This window comes from Corvus kubaryi, unplaced genomic scaffold (genome assembly GCF_017639235.1).
Source record: "Corvus kubaryi isolate FWS band 111438036 unplaced genomic scaffold, C.kubaryi_AGA036_p1.0 37387, whole genome shotgun sequence".
NCBI classification, from domain to species: Eukaryota; Metazoa; Chordata; class Aves; order Passeriformes; family Corvidae; genus Corvus; species Corvus kubaryi.
In genome coordinates, this window is record NW_024581129.1 from 9,520,195 (window position 1) to 9,540,518 (window position 20,324).

The 20,324-nt window shown below is 40.2% G+C and overlaps 1 protein-coding gene across 1 annotated transcript in view; it reads left to right on the forward strand.

Moving 5' to 3' along the window:
* The window catches only part of LOC121669107, a 76,033-nt gene that overhangs the window by 48,411 nt on the left and 7,298 nt on the right, over positions 1-20,324 (forward strand). The window contains exons 47-67 of the mRNA XM_042037595.1: positions 158-331; positions 1,053-1,260; positions 2,267-2,433; positions 3,802-3,914; positions 4,803-4,884; positions 5,081-5,218; positions 5,890-6,052; positions 6,547-6,872; positions 8,243-8,383; positions 9,399-9,512; positions 9,899-10,027; positions 10,509-10,670; positions 12,352-12,516; positions 13,598-13,763; positions 15,071-15,255; positions 15,804-15,896; positions 16,179-16,383; positions 17,298-17,485; positions 18,178-18,275; positions 18,650-18,834; positions 19,880-20,082. Of these exons, the coding sequence (XP_041893529.1) occupies positions 158-331; positions 1,053-1,260; positions 2,267-2,433; positions 3,802-3,914; positions 4,803-4,884; positions 5,081-5,218; positions 5,890-6,052; positions 6,547-6,872; positions 8,243-8,383; positions 9,399-9,512; positions 9,899-10,027; positions 10,509-10,670; positions 12,352-12,516; positions 13,598-13,763; positions 15,071-15,255; positions 15,804-15,896; positions 16,179-16,383; positions 17,298-17,485; positions 18,178-18,275; positions 18,650-18,834; positions 19,880-20,082 (3,405 nt within the window). The remainder of the gene's footprint in view (positions 1-157; positions 332-1,052; positions 1,261-2,266; positions 2,434-3,801; positions 3,915-4,802; positions 4,885-5,080; positions 5,219-5,889; positions 6,053-6,546; positions 6,873-8,242; positions 8,384-9,398; positions 9,513-9,898; positions 10,028-10,508; positions 10,671-12,351; positions 12,517-13,597; positions 13,764-15,070; positions 15,256-15,803; positions 15,897-16,178; positions 16,384-17,297; positions 17,486-18,177; positions 18,276-18,649; positions 18,835-19,879; positions 20,083-20,324) is intronic.

Consider the following 20,324-nt stretch of genomic DNA (forward strand, 5'->3'; position numbering starts at 1 on the left):
GGACATTTGTAACTATGTTGTGTTATAAAATGATAAAAGATGCATTTTTGACACATCTTTGAGATGATACTGTCTCAACCAAAGAAAGAATCCTGACCAGCAGGAGCTTTAAGTTTTACAATTCTGTCTTTTCACAATCTACTTTTGTTGCACACAGACTGTCTTGAACCTCAAAGTGACCAGGAGCTTTAGTTTGAAAGTACTTTATGGCACTCACTTAACAACTCTTGAAGGACAAATCCAGGAGTTTGAAACAAGTACCAACATAACAGGGAACTTCCATCACACTTTGCCATGGCTGCTACAAGCCAGAATCCCATCAACTTTACAGGTAGTTTGGTGGTTTTGTTGTTTTGTTTTGGTTTTTTTAAAAATTACAATTACTGTCCTGGATAATGATGTAATTCAAGCCCGTGGCTTGAATGAAAACTACCATTTCATAAGGTACAGGATGGAAGCTGAGATTTTCTGATATTTAAAAACTGTGGATGGCTAAAACCTGAACTACTGAAATGGAAAATTTCTTCTTGACTGCTTTCTGAATGAGGTTCTTCCATTCTGATTAGGGTTAGTAGACTGGGTATTGTTGATACAGTAACTCTACAGGAGAATAGCTTGAGCACATTGCACCAGGGACTGGAATAGTGCTCCTGTGCTCTTTAATGGGAATTTTATACTTAAAGAAGTATTTCCTTGGGTGCTATTTTCAGGGGAGTATTGGAGTACCTACTATCTGATAAATACTGTCAGTAGGTGTAGGTTAAGTATCTTTTATATAAAGGAAGTTGTGTTTGTAGGATAAAAGAGAACCTCAAGAGAATTTGATATAGATCAGTGAGGCTGGCATGGCTTGACATTCATTCGGTTGAATGAGCTTCATACTGGAAAGTCAAGGATGATTAATGAAAGGCCAAGATACATTTTGTTAATGGACAGGTTTTGACATAAGTATAGACTAAAGAATTTTCTTTCACTTCCATTTTCTCCTGTCTCAAGATTAAATAGTATTTAAATATTGTTTTGAGAACTTATATCTACATGTAATTTTCTAGGTAGATGTGGTTTTTCAAGGGAGAACCACTACTCAAGAGAGATATGTGCACATTGCAGCTGGAGAAACATCAATAACATACGTAATAAACTCCTATTATGTTGGCCACCAAGTGGATATCTTCTGCCAGAGTGTGCACAGCAGTGAGGTTCTCCAAGCATCTGGCTACCCTAAGGCAATCAACTTGATTCTCAGTTTACAGAAATCAGGTGGGTACCTGCCAGGAATTTTTTTATTCTATAATAGCTCTTTGAGGATGTTTTAGCTGTTCCTTCAACAGCTACAAACTAAGATTTCCTGGTAGTACCTAAAAAGAAGTTTTATCTTGTTTGTAAGTAAAATTGTCATTCTGAAAGTGTATCTGTGATTAGCTGATGAAGCCAGTCTACCCTCAAAGCTTGCCCTGGCATAAATCCTACCTGCATATCCCTCTTACACTGTGATCAGGTACCTTAAATGCCCCCAGGGGAATACATTCATGTTTGAAGAAAACTCAACAACAGTGAGAGCACCAAAGGGCAGGAATTACTGAGGTTAGCAGGCACTGAATCAATACTAGTGTGAGTGGCATCAGCTCCTTGCACCCACTCAGAAAAAAAGCAGCAAGATGAGAGGTTGCTCTCAGGACAGCCACAGTCACCATGTGATTGCATTCATTTCTGTGGGTTTTGTCTTATCATAAAGAATTTGGGGGGGTTTCACATCTCTTATCTCATTTTTATCTTTTTAGCAGTCTCATATTTTCCTTTTCAAAAATGAAAAGCTGGTAGGAAAGTGGGGGAAGGCCTTCAGGTCATGCTCTTTGGACATTGTTGAGTTGCTGTAGCTGGAACCAAAGGAGTCAGTGGAGGTCAGAACAGCTCAGAGCTCTTCCCTGGAAGAGGCTGCTACAGGCCAGGGATGCAGTTGGCTGTATGGATTAGTCAGCTCTAGCTGCACAAACACATTCCTGACAGGAAATGACTTGCCACTTAACACTGGATGTGGGTACACAAGCTCTGTTACCACAAGACTTTGTAAGGACAAAATTCAAGGACATCCAGAAAAACTCTGCCCTTCTTCAACCATAGGCCAAAGTTTTTGTAATGCTGAATGATGACTGTCTTGATGAATGTATTAACCCAAAAGCTGGCTGGATTGATTTTATGCAGGCAGTACTGAAATTTCTCAAAAATTAGCTGCTCAAATTGGCACTGTTTTGTCCCTTCTATATAGAAAACAAAGCCAAGACTATCTGTGAAATCCAATATGACGAGAAAGATGTAGCTGTGACTGTGGATGTTGACACAGACTTTGAACTCTTTGGTATATTTGTGTTCATGGCAGAGGTAAAGCACTCAGTATCACTTTTCCATCACCTGGGACTTCCCTTCTTTTTTAAGGTAATGCACCACAGAACTTTTGCTGTGCTTTGATTCAAGCTGTCACTTGAGGTACATTTGCATTAATCCAGAACACTTCCAGTGGCCTCAGTAAAATTACTCCAGGTTTATGCAAGTGCAGCTGAGAGCTGACCTGGCCCAATTTATCTGAATCCTAGTTTAACTTAAGTACAAAGCTAGTGGTCTGTTTCCAAGGAACCTGGTCAGGTACCTGAAATCCCTGGTTTCAGGGTTAATCTTTTCAGGAAGGCACATGTTTACTGTCACTTTGCAACCAAAAGGGCTCACAAAAGTAGAAAGAACTTTTGGTAGAAAACAGCTGTCCTTCATACCTAGAGAGCTCCTTGGCTTGGTTAAACCACTCGTAGCACAAATACGTAAAATGCTTCAGTGTTGAATAAACAGAAGTAGATGTATATTCCAAACTACTTGATAGGATCAACAAAGGCTGTACCTGTTTATCCCTTGGGAGAAAGAAGTATTAATTGAAATGTTTCCTTCCCTTTTGAAGGGTAGTACACAGAAAAACACTTCCAAATGATCCACCACCTTCTCTTCAAATAACAGGACATGTAGCTAAGGATGCAAGAGTAAAGGTCAACTTTCCTGAACATAAACATTAGATCAATATTAAACCTGAATATTAAGTATCAGTGTTTCAAAGGAATATTTAATGCTAGCATTTTATTGAAAGGCATAAGACACTTTCACTGCTTCTTTTCCATTAATATTTAGTGAAATGTCTTTCATCCTCTAAATGTTTGAATGAAAAAAAAAATAAAAGCAGAGATGGTAATTCTTGAGGTGCCTTATTCATGTGTAAGGTATGAGTATAACCAGGGGACTTCAGAAATTACTGTTCCCACAGACAGTGTTGATATTGAAGTGTTGTAGACGGCCCTCATCTTTCCCAGAGGGATTCTTTAGCATTTTCAGGATAAAGCTGTAGATGATGCAGCAGCTATGGGAGGAAGAAAATGCCCTGGAGAAAAAAAAATTGTGGAGCCCCATCTGTTTCTTTAAAAAGAAAAAAAAAATGAAGGAGAAAAGGCAATTTCTTTCTAGTATATGAAAAATGAGAGCGGGGGAGACGTAAACAAGAACCAGTAGCTTTAGACTTAAACCAGATAAGGGTACATTGAAAGTAACACTAATATTTGTCAATAATGCAAATGAGTAGCTATGGAAAAATACAAAAAAAAAAAAAAAAGGAAAACCTTTCTTGAGGCTTTTGGTTTACATCTAGGAAGCATCCAGAAGGCCTGTCTGGAAGATAAACTTCAGTCAAGATAATGATAATGATTTTAAGTAAGTTAAATGATGGGTAGAAGTTATGGCATGTGATTTGTTTATTTTCCCCCTCCACAGATAACAATTCAAGAAGTCATGACTGAAAATGAAACCGAAGGAGCTCTGAGGCTGACCTATGAACAACACACAAACTTCTCCTTTTCCATCAGTAGAAAAAAAGACCAGCAAGGGTAAAAGGGTCATTCTGAGCACTATAAAAAAATGTCATTAGGCCACTTTGATTCCATGGAAAACAGTTACTGTATTAATCACCAAATCACTGGTGAAATGGATAACAAAACCTGGGTAAAGTGAGTAGTCACACCAAACAGTCTGTAAACCTCAGGGAGTTTCTAAAGGGCTGCAGACAGATTCCTCCCCTCACAGCTTGGGACATGCCTGTCTCTCTGCCTGCCCACACTGCATCCACGGAGCAGACAGTGAAAGAGTCCATAAAACTCTAGGCCTGAGCCAGACAAGTACTTAAAAATGTAACTTAAGTTGACATAATTGATTAAATTGTTTTGGCACAGTTGAAACTTGTAAAATTATGGAGCCTTGGTTTGCTAAGTTGGTATCATTATGGCTGTATCTGCACAAAACTGTAGGCTTTAAAGGGTGTTTAATAGGTTGATATTTTCAGCCTTGGGGTATTTCAGATATTTCTTAAGTTTCTAGCAAAAAACCTTTGCATTGAGAGGTGTTGTAAGTTCTGTTAAAATCTCTGAGAATTGTAAATTCTAAGTTTGTAAACCATGACAGTGCTTCCAAAGTCAGATTCCAACATACCTTTCTCATTTTTAAAAAGCTGAGGCATTTGCTATGGCAAAGTAATTTCTGCTCCAGTGGGCTACATTTTGTCCCTGGGATGCATACACAGATTTTTTTATTGAGCTCAGAGGTGGTAATTTTGTGTGAATGCATCAAAAACTGGGAGCTGCTGTGTTCAATGGAAGGCACTGCCGTTTGTAACTCTAAAAGCTGTGGCAGACTTGGAGCTAACTCAGATGAACTTGTGCTGCCAGCCAGAGTGGACCTTCTGATACAGTGTTGAACAAAAGTTCATTTCTTCCCTTTAGTGAAGAGTTGAATATAAAAGCACTCCAGACTCATCCCTTCTTTCTACCGTACTTCCCCTGTGCAGCAGAACTGTCTTCTAAGGTAACTATTTGCAAGTAATCCATTGCATACATCACTGCAAAGTATTTTAGGAATCAAGCTGCTTTATTTCTAGTACTAGGATCTCTAACATTTTCGTTATTGTTGAGGATGTTCTTGTATTTAAAGATGTTAACAATCCCAGTTTTTTCTTTTTTCTTTTTTTTTTTTTTTTTTAATTTAATGGGAACATGAAAAGGTAAATTATGATATGAGTGAAGCAAAAGGCAAACTCCACCTCAGGATGGAAAAAAGGGATTTCAATATTTCAGCAAACCTAACTTTCACTGGAGCCAGCTACAGTAATGCCATTGAAGTGGCACAGACCATGGCCCAGGTTGGTACCACCCAATGATGGCAAAGGCAGGCTGTGACAGGAGGGCACTCAGGGGGTGGCTGCCAAGCAGTGAAGGGCAAACGCAGCTCCTGCTGTGTGAGGTGTTCAGCCCTTGATTTCTCCAGTAGCATGAGCAAACATTTGACTGTGGATTAGTTTGAGTTCATATTTGTTTGCTCCTATAGATGGAGCACACATATAGGATTTATAGGGAATAAGAAAAATAATGTGTTACAAACTGAACAATTGCCAGTTTTTATTATACAGGTATCACACATTTCTTTTTCTAAATATGAAAAGATGTCACAATACCTATTGTTGTTTGTGCTGTCTGCTGGATTTATTCTGTAATAGTGGGACTCTTGATATTGTAAGAATTGTTCTGTGAGATAAAAGAAAAACTGTATAATAATCAAAGACTGTTGTAAAGGGAATACTCAGTTGTTTATGTACATTCCATCATTTGCAAAGATGACTTTCTGTAGAAATGAAGACAAGTAGAAATGAATAGTTGCTTGTATAAGAATAGTGGGCTTAGAGTATCATTGTACTAGAACCTATAAAAACACATTCCTACAGACTCCACAGGACTTTGGGGTACCAAAATTACACTTAGGTTTTCAACTTCTCAGAGAACTTGGGGTTTAATGTTTTCCCTCTTTTATTTTTAGTTTAAAATTCTTCCAAGGCAACTTGTATTTATGACAATTTACCAAAAAGGCAACAGAACACGTCTGCTGAGGCACATTGCCCTGTGGGATGGCAAAGAGATAAAGCTAACAGGCACTTACACTGGACTCTTCCCAAAGCTGCCTGGAGGTCATGGCATTCAGGGTAGGTTTCTCAATTCTTTTACAAGTATTCAAAGCAGACTATAAAATAAAATAAACTACATAAATCTGATTTCAAAATACATATTCAAAATGCACGTTCAAAGGGTTTCAATCCTGGTTTCAATTTAGGGCTTCTAAGGTCTTATTTGCTTTAAATTCATTATAGGTCTGGCTGTTAGAAATGTCAACTTCAGAACAGTCTTCCTGCTTTGTGAATATGGAACATAAAATTAAAGTACTGGGTACTGCAGGGAGCACTGGTCACACTGGCTGCTACCTTGAGGTTTTAAACCCTTATGTTGAGGCTTTATGATCTGAAAACAGAGAAGATAACTGCACTTACTGGTTTGAGTGTTGTAGGCTGTTCCCCTTCCAATGTGAGGCCATCTCAGTTTTACACAAATTACTTCCCTGGCTGTTGTTGCTGAAGTTGCTCTGGGTGTAGCTGTCAATCTTTTGATTATTGCAGGTAACTCCTGTTTTGCTGGTAAATAGGGAGAAGGTTCCTGTTTTCACTTACATGTTGGGCAGATATCAGCACACTGAAGTCATTGCGGCTGCTGGGTTGGGGGGTGTGTGTGTATGAGCAGAGACCGTGTTTCCCTGGGAACCAAGGGATGTCCTGCTGCCTGTGGGAAAATGTCCTGGGAATGGTCATGATTCCTGGTGGGAAATCTTACTTGTTTGTTTTCCTTGTAGTGGAACTTCTCCATCCTCTCTCCATCCCTTTTCCATGGTATGCCAGGGTCAACTTATATGTGAAACATTCGGCACGCAGTCACCGGGATGATCTTACTGTTGTTTGGAATGAGAAGGACAAGGTACAGTGGCCCAGAGCAAATAAATGTCAGGAGAATGACAGGAATATCAAGAGTTTTGGGGTTTTCTTAATTAAAAAAGGCACTAAGCAAGTCAGGGAATTCAACTATAAGGCAAACTATCCCCCTTCTTGGATATATACAAAGTTCTGACTATGAAAGATGAGCAGCTGATATTCTTGTAGGAAGTATTTTCAGGCCATACTATTTTTTTGTTTGCAGTAACCCCACACCTTGCTGCTTAACCAAAGGTAATGAAATGCATAAACTTCAAAGCACTGGGTAAAGGCCTCTGAGAGTAGGTGGAAAGAACAGCACAAATGTCATGCTTAAAGCAGCTTAGGGACAAAGAAAATCTAAGACAAGTGAGCGAGTGTGAGCATTAGTTGAGATCAAAAAGGATAAAGAACTTGTTGCATGGGTATAATACCCCCACAGAATATTTACCCCCACAGAATAATATTTACCCGCACAGAAGGGGGTACATACCATACACAGACCTTGCTTAGCATTTTCAACTTTACTAATTCAGTCAAAACTCTTTTGTATTTCATTCTTTCACTCTCCTCTTTATTAGCAAGACTGACAAATATGGAACAGTTGAAACCAGTCTTTGTTTTCTTAAAGTAAGTCAGCAGTATTCTTTAAAAATATAAAAGACAGAACTAGAAGAACTTGGGGTAGGTTGATTTCCGGATGTTAAGTGGGGACAGTTTTCTGACTTGATGCTAACAGCATCTTGGCTGAGTATTACATTATTTTCTGAATAGTGGAAAGATAGAAGACAATGTATAAAATATGCTACCATACATAAACATAAATGTGCCTGCAAAGAGCACAGAATTTCTTGATTTCTTTAAAAAGTGTTAAAATTCCAAAATTTACTTTAGCAGTAGGGTTTTTTTACTATTACTTAAATTACCACAACTATTTAAATGCCACCACTATCTAAATTACCACAAAAATATTTTGCTCTCAACAACATAACAGAATTTAGTTCCTAATGAACCAAATGTCTTTTTCTTGTGCTTTAACTTTGTAAGCTGTGTTTAATGACTCTGTGGCAGTGCAGCCTGCAGTGCCTAAAGATAAGACCAAAATTAAGCCTCAACAAACTTAAGCATTGTTCGTGATTTTAGTAAAATACAGAGAATAGTTCTGCTTTGAGCTGTGCTATGCAGAGAATTCAAGTAGCAAGAATTTGTCCTAGTTTGAACATTAACTTTCCTCACTACTTCAGAAAGGTCTTTATTGTGCACATAATTATTCTGAGGACAAGGTACAGGGAAATCTTACTGGCTGCATGTTTGAGGTCAGTATGTGAGACGTGTTTTATTTCACAAGTTCCTTTTCCATCTGTTGATATTGATCAGATATCAGTGTCGTCTTCTCTGAAGTTTGGAAGACACTGGACAAGCTACAGAGCCACTGCTGTGCACCCATTTAATTACACTCTGAAGCAACTGGAGGTGCATTCTCTGTCAGAAAGAAGGGGCAGAAAGTACAACCAGCAGGTGAGATCATGAGACTGGGCTGCAAAATACACAGCTGTGATGCTGCATTTACTGTGAGTGTGCCTTTCACCCCTGAGAATTGCAGAACCAGATATCATCCTGAAAAATGTAAAGAGCACCAAGTGCTGTTATTGCCTTGTGTCCAAACCACCAGCACTGTTTCCCTTTTTAAGTATAACTGTTCCTAGCTGACAGTCTTACACTTTCAGCATTGACCCATTTTGGATGGGAGGAACACAGAAGTGCACAGGAACCAGCCAAGCAATGAAAATGAGGCAAATTTGGTCCATAAAGCAATGAACAAACTCCTAGTTTGCACACAAAAGAAAAACAACAACAACAAAAAAACCCCACAACAAAGCCAAACCAGAAACCCTTTGATACCCCTGTGAAGAAAATGTAAAATTTTGGAGGAATGTAGAGGAAATTGCAACACAAATGTGAAAATGTACATGGCTAGAAAGGCTTTAAAATATAGTTGTGAAGTGCACTTGCAAAGCACATGTAGGGAAAAAGAGGAGGAGGAACTCCACAAACCATCCTTCAAGATCAAATACTACAGTATAATTTCCATCTGACTGCACTGTGTGGATCATTGCAGCTGCTGAGGCTGAAGACTTTCAGCAATAAGCTGTGCCAGCAGTGCAGTGTTTGTTCATCTGAAGCCCTTTGGTGCTCAGGGGTGTTTGCACAACACTCAGGATGGTTCCAGAATCGTATTCAGAGGAATAAATTCTCTTGTAGGGTCATTATTGCAGTTGTGCCATTAATTGCTTTGCATGACAGACCCCAGGCAGCTTCCAGAGAGGGTAACAAAAGCCTTCCATGGCCTTGATTGTGGAAGTGTAGCTTCCCTGTGTTTGTCTCAGGTTTGGAGCTTCCAGGCCACAGATTTCCACTGAGTTTTAACATGGATCTGTCACAGCTTTCACTGTGGCTCTGTTTTCTTCCACTGGATGGGGGTCATTCTGCTGGTTCTAGTCTTGCTGCTGGACAAATCTTTCTCTGCTTTCAGCTGCAGGTCTCAGGAAATGCTGGGCAGCCTGCTCACCTCCAGCTGAGCCTGGAGGATAAATCCAGGATGGACATCACTGGCTGGGGTGGCTGTGTGACACTCACTGCAGGTCAGGTATGAGTTTTGCAGCCTTGGAATGGATGAGTGTAGCCAAATTCCTGTGTTCAGTCCTCACAGAATGACTTTTTTTCTGTACTTGTTACCATATGAAAGCCTTGAAGTCAACCATTTTGTGTCTCAGAGGAAGAAAAATAAACCCTGTGAAAAATTCTGTTTCATGTTGTCAGACATGGTTGTACTTGGGCAGCAGCTTTCCCTGAGGACAGACCTGTCAGCCCCTTAGGTTTCTTGGGAGAGACTGAAGCAGTGTTTTATGGGTATAGACCATCCAGAGGTTCTCACAGGGTGTGTTTTTGCCCAGGAAACCTATTGCCCTAGGATATACTGAATACTTCTTTTAAAAAATTACTTATATGTGTCAATTTTTTCCACTTTTCCAGCTTCAGAGAATAGTAAGCATGGAACACCTGCATGCATGCGGGTCTCTCGAGCAAAGACCTACATTATTTAATGAATACCTCGATCTGAACTGGGATGACAAAAAATTCAAACACAATTTCACATATGAGGTAAGAGAAGGCAATTATTTGTATCTGACAGATACTTGTATCTGTTGACTCACCATTTTCATGGAAGCTGTTCTCAGTAGATGAGAAATTATTTTGATTTTAGAGGTAATGTTGAGTGGATTTTAAGAAAGCTTCTGTAGAGCACCATTTTCGGTGAGATACATTATTTCACTTTACCGTTTACATCTCTCTCTACACAGGAAGAAAGCTAAATGGAGGATAGTTAAGAAAGAAAGGGTTCTTACAAACTAGAGGCCTCACCTGTGCAGTAAATTTGCAAACCTTGTAGGACAGGGACCAGTAACAAGGCTGATAAGCCAAAACATTGTCAAGTGGAAATGTTATGTTTTGGAAATGTTACATTAAAATCCTGAAGCTACTGGAATAACAAAAGCCAGCCTGGGGATGGGATGAGTGGGTTCCAAGGAGTGTCTAAGATCCTGCTGTCATCTTTTAACTTTGTTTTCTTGGTTCATTGCAGAGAAATCAACTCTTGTATCCTGATAAGTTTCAGTTAGAAGCTGTTCTGGAAAATATTTTCCTGACCCCATGTACCAAACAGAAGATTCTGAGTAAAATAGAAACAAACTACTGCTCTTGCCTGGATTACTATACAAGCTTTGAGTTCTGTGACCTTCCAAATGTAAGTTTGACATAAACACATTGAACTTACTTCACTCTAAATGTAATTGCTCATTTGGAGACTTAGTTTTCCTCAGCTGCAGCTCTTCACAAGAATTACCATACTTCTGTAACTTAAACAAATAAATAAACAGTGTCTTTTGAGGGACTGAGGCAGAAAGGCTCTGTTTGCCACTGTAGTGTATTCTATAGGTCCTTTTATGGTTGTAAACCTCACTTCCTCCATGTTCTTTCTTTCCTCTTCCTCTTTCAGAAGTCTTTTAATTTCACGTTTCTGGAGAATACCAAAACAGGCTCATAAGTGATCAAAAAGAAAACTAGAGAGGAGTAAAAGTGCTTTCCTTCCCCTGTGGGTAAAAGTTTGCTGGTTTTTACAATTGCTCTGCTGGTAGTTGATGGATTTTTGAACTGTAACATAACCTTATTTTTCTATTACACACATAAACTGAAGGCCCATCTATGATCTTCCTTAGGCACATGCTGGACCTCAGAGCTGCTTGTAGAGACTCACAACAAACACAGAACTTGGAACTTGCAATAAATGTTTCTCTCGAGTTTCCAGTGGCTGAAACACATCTTGGTTTCCTTATTTACTGTCAGAGCAGGTCACACTTTGTTAGCAACAGGAAAACTTTTTCCCAGACCAAGGTGTGATAGGACCTGCCTATAATGCAAAGAATGTATATGCAAGCCACTCCAGAAGCAGGTGCCTCTGTATTTTTGGACCACCTCTTCAAAGGCATCATGGTTTAGGCCCAGCTGGAAATTAAGCACCACAGACACTCACTCAACCCCCTCTCTCTCTCTCCTCCCTGTGGAATGGGGAGGACAATCAAAAGTGAAACTTGTATGTTGAGATAAGAACAGTTTAATAATTGAAAACAAAGTAAAATACAATAATAATAGTTAATACTACTACCAGTAGTAGTAGTAGTGGTAATAACAAAAAGGAAAAACACTAAACAAAGTGATGCACAACACAATTGCTCATCACCTGCTGCCTGATGCCAGACCCCCCTTCCCAAACCCAGATTTGCCCCTTCTGGGTAACTCCCCCCAGTTTATGTACTGGACATGATATTCTGTGGTGTGGAATATACCTTTGGCCAGGTTGGGTCATCTGTCCCAGCTGTGCTTTTGTGCACCTCCTCACTGGCAGAGCAGGAGACAAACGCACATCAGTCTCCTTGACTTAGGATAAACACAACTGAGCAAAACACAAAATATCTGTGTATAACCAACCCCATTCCCATTCCAAATCCAAAACTCAGCACTGTGCCAGCTATTGAGAAGAAATTAACTCTATCCCAGTTGAAACCAGGACAATATTCACCTCACCTCCCATGCACCCCCAACTTTATCAAAATGTCTGGCTAGAGTAGCTGAGAAATATAGGAGCAAAAACATTGGACATTTTAACAAAATACAGTTCTCTTGCAACTGTTCCTCTGGTCTTCAGCTGTAATCACAGAACATGCTTTGTTATAGCACAGAAACTGAAGCTGTAATGAAGACAGTGCTGTGAGGAGCAGGAGGATGTGCTGGTTTCTGAAACTACAAGTTTTGTTCATGCTGTAATTTCATGAGAAATGTTGTCACTGTACAACTTCTCAGTACTCAAAGTAGAGCCCATTTGTCTGGAAGAATTTGGAATCTTTAACACCTTTTTTGTGCATACTTAGGTAATTGTTTTATCTGGAAAGCACCAGCTCAACAAAGATGACATCATTTTGCAGTCAGAGGGCAGATTCCACCTTGCTGGTCACGGGAGAGATGAGGGGTTGATTGGAGTATCCATAAAGAATCAGAGCACTGCTGATGTGAAGAATTATTCTTTGGAAATTGAAGTGAGTTTCTATTTTATTTTACTTGCACTGGGGTTTGGTTTTTAAAGGCCTGCTGCCATCTATCTCCCAAACGGATCAGGTGCAGGCAGTGACTGTAAAACAGCAGGCAACACAAAACACTCCTGGTTTCTTTAGTGCTGTCTCTAAAGCAGCAGTTAGGCAGTGTCCATGTGGTGTGACCGACATACAAAGGAAAGCACCAACATTAGTTCTTTGCAGAGCTGTCACAAATGTAGTAAGCGTGTTTCTAGTGGAGTGTATCAATTTTAAGAGGCTGTGTGCTGTTATAACTTCCCTTCAGCGTAACTGCTCTGTTGTGTGAGGTATGGGGTTTTCACCTTGTCAGAAGAGGGAAACAAAATACAATGCTTACACAAAGCATCATTTGCCAGAAAAAAGAACTGGCAAAAAAAGAACTAAAAAAGGCACAGAACAGCTCATATGATGCTCATTCCGAGAAAAATATCTTCCTTTTTCTCTACCCCCTTCCCCCAATTTTGCATTTGTTTTTAATTTCCTGTGAAATCAATATGGTGGAGAGGCAGATGGAGACAACAGAGTGAGGCAGAAAACTAATGGGGTCAGCACCATCCAAACTTTTCATTAGCAGGAATGTGGATAGTCAGGCACTGAGACAATAGACCACCCCTTAACAAAATTATTATGATGATTTAATCAGTAACAAATACTAAATTATTTTTCCATGTCTCTCTCTTCAGAGAGGAGGAGATGAAACAAGTATCAGCCGCTCTGCATGAGCTTGCTTTATTCTGTGTTTTGGAATAAACGGCACAAATTAGCAACCTCACAGAAAGCTGACTGGGACATTATGTTTCTTTCATTGCTTTCATTAAAAATTTGTCCACAAGCCTTGTGCTATCCAGTCATTCAGCTCCTGGGCCAGTCACTCTGATGCTTGTGCCTCTCTTAGTGTAACTCCGGCATAGTGCACAAGCACTGGGAAACACTTCCCTCACCACTTACCCTTTTGTGGGAAGCACAGATATTTGAGCACCATCTCTGAACGATCATTAATTCTGTATAGTGGCTTTGAATAAATGTTTTTCCTTTATGGCTGCAGTTAAGAGCCTTTGAAGATATTTCGCTAGGCCTGACAGGAACTGCTGCTTCCTCATCTGTCCAGAGCCAAATCCTGGTGGAGGGGATTATTGATCAGAAAGAGAAAGTAAAAATAGCTGCTTCAAAAGACAAGGAGTGTTTTCAGTACTACATGGGCTATCTGAAAGGTACGTATCTCACTGACAATGCTCTCAGCCACAGGACTTAGTTTTAGGTCATCCTGCAAAGAGCAGGGAGCTGGACATGATGATCCTTATGCATCCCTTCCAACTGGAGCTATTTTGTGACTCCCAGCTATGCGTGTCATTGCTATGAAGAGACAGGAAGAAAGGCCCTGTCTCTAGTGCTGAGCTAGCTCAGTTCATTCAAGCTATGGTCTTTCAGATAAAGAAAAGCTGAAGCTTAAAATTTGTTACAAAGGTCAGTTTGGGAGACATTTTCATATGATTACAATAGATGGTAACAAAAGATAGGATTAATTTCCTCTTGGTTTAGCCATCTTAAAGTTGTATGCCTTAAGACAATCATTACATTCCATATTCAATAAAGGAAATGAGAGGAGGCACCTCCCAAGACTGACTGTAGCACATGCTGGAACAGCTGGGATGTGTGAAGTGGGATGTGTGCAACCACTGGCTGCAGGGGATGGTCTCACAGCAGTCAGCTCTGACTGACAACAGAGAGGTAAAAACGGCTGTTGGTTCAAGTTGTGTCTAATTAGTGTTAGTGAGTTAGGTGAAATGAGCTGCAAGAGGTGGGGCTCATCCACATTTCAGCTACATTACAGTTGAGTGCAAACCAAGTAGATTTGGTGGCATCCCAGTTGTCTCAAACTCGTATTGCTGACAATCCCAGCCGTTGTTTCACTTACGGATTTGCCATCCCACACTTCTGCAGGGGAGTTTCTCTCATGTTCATGTCTTCGCCTGTAAGTGCTATGAGGTTTTTGAGATTAGGACCATTAGTTTGTGAATCACTGAAGTCAGAAGTCTGTAGAAATGACTCAACTCAGCTCTCTCAACCCAGATTCTATGTGCACTTTGCCAATCATTTGTTTATGCTCATCAGTGCTTCTGTAGAAATTACTTGTGTGTGTGCTGGGTGGAACTGACAGGTCTTCATTTAAGGGCTGAGCAATTTTGAAACATCTGCAACAAGGGACAGTGAAGACTAAAGTAGAAAAAAAGGCCTGTAAATCAGTGTGACTGAGAGATTTAGATTTACATTAATCCAGTGCTTCCTTTGCAATAGCGAATCTGTATTTGTAATTCATTCACAAGCCACACAGAAGAGGCGGATCAGACCCTGACACTGATCTAATTTTCTCCTGTTTATCTCTTGTGTTTTGGTTTTTTTTCCTCCACACTTAACACACTCCAATTCTGATTGATCACCTAAGTAATTAAAAGCTGGCTTTGAAACAATGCCTGTCAGCGTTGTTCCTGTAAATGAAGTGCTCTTTTCATTACCTAAGGGGATTTGGAAGAAGGAATGGAAGTCAGTGCTTGTTCTGATGGGCAACAAATGGCTGTCATTAACACCTATCTCAGCATCAATGGTGAAAGGCAGGAAAACGTCGGACAAGTGGCTCTAGCAGCCGCTAATGGAAGCTTGAGTTTTCTAGCGCATGGATGTGGAGATCCAGTTCTTAAGGCTGAGGTGAGACCCTTGAGTGGCTGTTAACTGCAGCGTGATTTTCCCAGAATATTATTTGATTTTGTCATTTTGGTGGAGCACCTTCCATGTAGGCTTCAGGTGTGAATCTTGGTGAGTAACCAGGAAAAATTATGCAATTTTTAAATTATTCACGTTGATGGTGAGAATTAAGAAGTTCAGCCATGCCTAGAGATAGAAAATACAGGACCCTCTTCTAAAGGGTGGGTCCTCTGAGGAGGGTAAGGAAATAAAGTGAGAGCAGCAGTAACTGCTCAGCGTGTTGGTTACAAAACTAATGATTAGAATCCTGAATGTACTTTCACTTTTAATAGGGTTTCACATACTCTGTTTGGGGGTTGCTTTTTGCTTTTCATGGTTTGACTTTTCTGTTCCTATGTCTATCCACTGCATAATGCAGAAGTTGTTTCCCTTAAGACGAGGCTACTGTGGCTGTTTACTGGCATTTAAACTAGTACAAACTTTGAATGATTTGGATCCAGCACAAGCAATTTTAAGTTAATGAATTCAAGGTTTTAATAATCTTCTCACAGAACAAGCTTAATGAAATTGGGAGCCTTTTGAAAGCCAAACTGATAGAGAAGATAAAGAAGTTTGATGGAAACCTGTGGAGATTCAGGAGATCAGTAAGTATCTGTACATAATCTGTGAAAACACCATGAAGTGTTCATGCAGTGTTAATTAAACATCGTTATATTGCCTGCGGCTGTTTTGTTTTGCTCAAACATTTCAATGATTACTCCTGTGCTGACCTGTAACTCATACAGAGACAAAAACCATGTTTTATGGTGGAGATCCTGTATCTCTGCACCAACACTGTGGAGTCAGAATTGCCTTGCAATGAAGTCAAAGCTTTGCTTGAGATCACTGTGTGTTTTGAAATTGCTTCTTTTTTGGAACCACTGTAGGTGCAGCATGTTGGTTTCCTGTCTGAAGCAGCTGGCTGGCCTTCAGCGGCCTTGCAAAGGGCAGCAGCATTCCTGCACAGTGTGGGTAGAGCTGTCACCCAGGCGTGGAAGCAAAGTGGCATTGGGCACGTTCTGAGAAGAAAGATCCCGCTTTATCTGGAGAAAATTCAAGACATTGTCCAGCAAATGCTGAATGAATTACAAAGTAAGCAAAACAGTGCAAAGCAAGAATAGGGGCAATGTCAGTGCAGGGCAAACCAAACTTGACTGTAAACCATGAAACATACTGAACAGCACAAGGTTTTCTATTTTGATTTAGGAAAAAGTGCTGACCTTGGCTCTCAGTGTACAGAGTGTGAGCCTTGATGCAATAAGCTCTAAAAAGGCTCTCTGTGAGCACCTTTCTAATGAAATCAGTGGTGAGGCTTTTTCTTGGTCATAGGAGGCTGAGTTATACATGATGAGAACAGAGCCCTTAATTCCCAAGCTGAAGTATTTCTGCTAACAGTCCCCTGGCAAGCCTTTCCTCCCAAAGGGCTGTTCATATCCATCCTTGAGTTTTTAATGCTTGTACTAATTGGATTTCACTTGATCTGTTTTTTTCCAAGCCTATCCAGTAGCCACTAATTCACTGTTCAGCTGGACTGTGGCCCATATGGAAACTTTTGAGAAAGGTGGTCAGCTGGAATTTAGCTGCAAGAACCTTCATTTCTCACAAGGGTAAAAACTCACTTTGAGCCACTTAGCTTCAGGCACTTCCCACTCAAAGGCTGGATTTAGTTGATACACCACGCTTGAAATCAGTTGTGACCAAACTGTCCTGTTGCTCAGCAGGTGCAGTTTGTGCAGTACAGCTCTGATGGAGGCACATTGCAGAGCATCCCTTATGTTCCTTTTGGACAGCAGCAATGTATTTGTAAGGGGGTCAGGGTTAGAGCTAAATGCCTCTTTGAGTTCACAGCTGTGCAATGTGCCTGACTGCCATGGAAACACAGCTGCCTCTTCCATTTTTCTGTGCCCCTCCTGCACTTATGCTGGAAATTGGGTGGAAACAAACAAGCAAACAGCCACTTTGTACCAAACCAGGGAAGGTTTGTCTCATTGATGTGTTTGCTTCAGAGCCATTAGCAACTTTGAAGGACGCCTACTACGATGTAACCTTGAAGCCACTGGATGAAGTCTGGAAAGAGAAGACAGAAGAGCACATGAAGAAAATCCAGGCTTTCTTGCCCAAGATTTTAAAAGATGTGTGGCTAATGGAATCAATCCAGGTGGCATTAAAGGTTGTGAAAGCAAGCTTGGATATGGTTGGTATAACTCAGTTCTCCATTTTTAATGGTTTGAAAGACAAGGCCCACAAATTTAAGTCTCAGATTTGAACTATGGCTACACAGAAAAGTTAACTATTTTTGTTTATTGAAATAGTGTAGTTATCTTGCCACATAATAAGCCTGTGCACAGCTGATTTACTGTTCTTGCAATATTTGTCCCTGCTTTCAAAGAGTACTTTTCCAGCTAGAGGAGAGGTTGTTTTACTAGTTCTGGTTGAAATCACAGTAGCAGTAATCTGTCATCCATGTAGTTTTTACTTTGCTTCAATAGAGAGGAGGAATTGTGATTCCAATAAACTGTACAAATAAATCTGGGCTCTTCTAGTTGAAATGAAAAGCAAAAAAAGATATATCATGAGGCAAATTGATATTAATAAAGATACTAGTCTTTTCCAAGCTACTGAAGCACATTAACTTAGTGAAGCATTGGTATACTTTAAGTAATGTTATTTGGGAAGAATATATTTCTGTCCATTATTTGTTGGTGTTGTGACTAGAGTCTGTCCTCTGGATATTAACCTCTACATGACAAGATGCTGGTCGGCAGGTGACAAATGCAAGAGAGACTAAAGCGGAATTTCACATTTATTTAAAACTCACCTGCAAGTACTGACCCTGCCCTGAAGCCATACTGAAATTTGTTTTATAACCTCTTGACTCTTCAACAGGCTACGCAGCAGGTGCTCAGGTGGGCAGAGGCCATGTTTTCCAGAGCTGTGAGCAAGATTCGGAAGCCCTTGCTGAACCTGTACAGTTTTTCACCCAGGTAACTGGTGTTTTTGCAGGATCCCTGCTCTGGGCAGTGTTCTAAATGGGTATGTGCACAGTTAGTCTTCCTGTCAGTCTGCTGCTGAGGGTTCTGGACAGCCACCCAACCACTCTTTGCTTTGGGCACATCACATCCTAATGTTTATTTCTGTTGGCTGCCAGGCCCTACTGGGCAGCAAACAGGCTATCAGTAACTGATAAGTGGCCTGAGATGGCCTGGGGCAGTGCAGCTCTTGGCCAGAGCAGGGTTGTGTTTTGCTGTTCTAAGCAGACTACAGTTCTTATGAATATTTCACTTCCACATTTCTAATAATAATGCAATAGCATTTCATCAGTTCAGCAGGTAAGGGGTGTTCTCTTCGTATTCTACAGGAACTGTTCCGTGGCAGGAAAACTGCCAGTACTGCCTAAAGCAGACCTGTCCCTGCAGCTGGCAAATGTTACTACTTACCTCATTGGAGAAAAACTAATGAGGCCTCTGCAAGACCTCTACAATCTCAACATCCTTGCAGAGTACTATAGATTCAAACGGAGGATGATGGAGAGCCCCTTTGAACGTAAGCCCTTTCAAAGTGCTGCTTTGTTTTGTACCTGGGTCTATTTCCACTTAATTCTTTATTTTAAAAATCATATTTGGAATAGTAGTTTACATAGAGATGGTTATTAATAATTTTCCTATAAACTTACATAGTCTTTCTTGTAAGACAGTGATGGTATGTGTAAGAGCAACACTCTGGGCAAAGCTGACATGCAGTAACACTGCTCTACTTAATATTCATGCAAATTTTGCAACTTCTTACACTTCTACTCTCCAGACTAGAAATCAGCAAGTGTCATTTATTGCCTTATCCATATGCTCCTGTGAGTTGATACTACGGTTCAGTGCCAGTCATACCTGTTGGCTCTGTGTCCTGGCAGAGAAGCTTGGAAACTGGTGCCTTGACCTCTGCTGCCTTTAGGATGAGCAAGCTCAGCCCTACCAAAACTTCAGAGACATTACTGCCTGTAAAAGTATTGCTAAAAGCTAAAGGAATGCACTAACAGTCCCAACTGTCCCTTAAAGAGAATGGCTTTTCCAGAAAACCCTTTTTAATGGTTTCCTCCCCAGAGACAGAGACACAACAGCAGGCTGTGAGAGTAGGTCCTAGTGACCAAATCAGGGGAGTGATGATCAGCAGAATTTCCTGGACTGCAGCTGTTTGATGCACTGTTTTGGAAGGGTCGTTTTTGGAGACAATATTCTTGTTTTTTCTGCATAAGAATGTATAGTGTGTGTGTTTATAAATATGACTATCAAGTCGTATAATGATAAATCAAGATGAGCTTTGAATCCCAATTCAAGTTTATCGAAGTTTTACAGCACTCAGGTAAATATATAACAAAAAATAAATAATGAAATTGTTTTGTTTCTGAGAAAGTTTTGTTGCAGAGCAACTACAGTGTAACTAATTAAAATGTAAGTGTAGTAATGTCGGTGTAATAATAAGTTGAGAAATTATTTTAAGAATATGCCAGCAAGAAGCTGTGTGTGTTGCAATATGCACAGCATTTACTGCTCTGTGGAAAACTCACTGATGTTTCTTCTGAAATGCCATTCTCCAGATCATGCTATGTTAGTGGGGACCAAGCATCTTGTGACTTTTGATGGAAAAATGTATGATTTGGCATCAAAGTGCAGTGTACTTCTTGCCAAGGATTTTGTTCACAATGCTTTCACTGTAATACTAAATGAGGAAACTAGGAACTCAAGATCACTGTATGTGAAGATGAACCAGACTGTGATGAGTATCTACCCACGACTAAAGGTAGGAAGAGCAAGTCAAACATTTTTTATTTTTGGCAGAAATTTTCTTCAACTGACAAAAAAGAAGTTTTTAAAATATTAATTCTCAAAACATAGATCAGAAGCACTCTCAGACAAGGGCTTTAAAGTAACCACTTCTTAAAAAGAAAATACCTCGTCAAAGCAAAACCCTTAACTCAAGGGCTGCCTCTTTGCTCTCTGTGTATGAAAGAAACTTTTCAACTTTCCTCTGACATGGCCTAA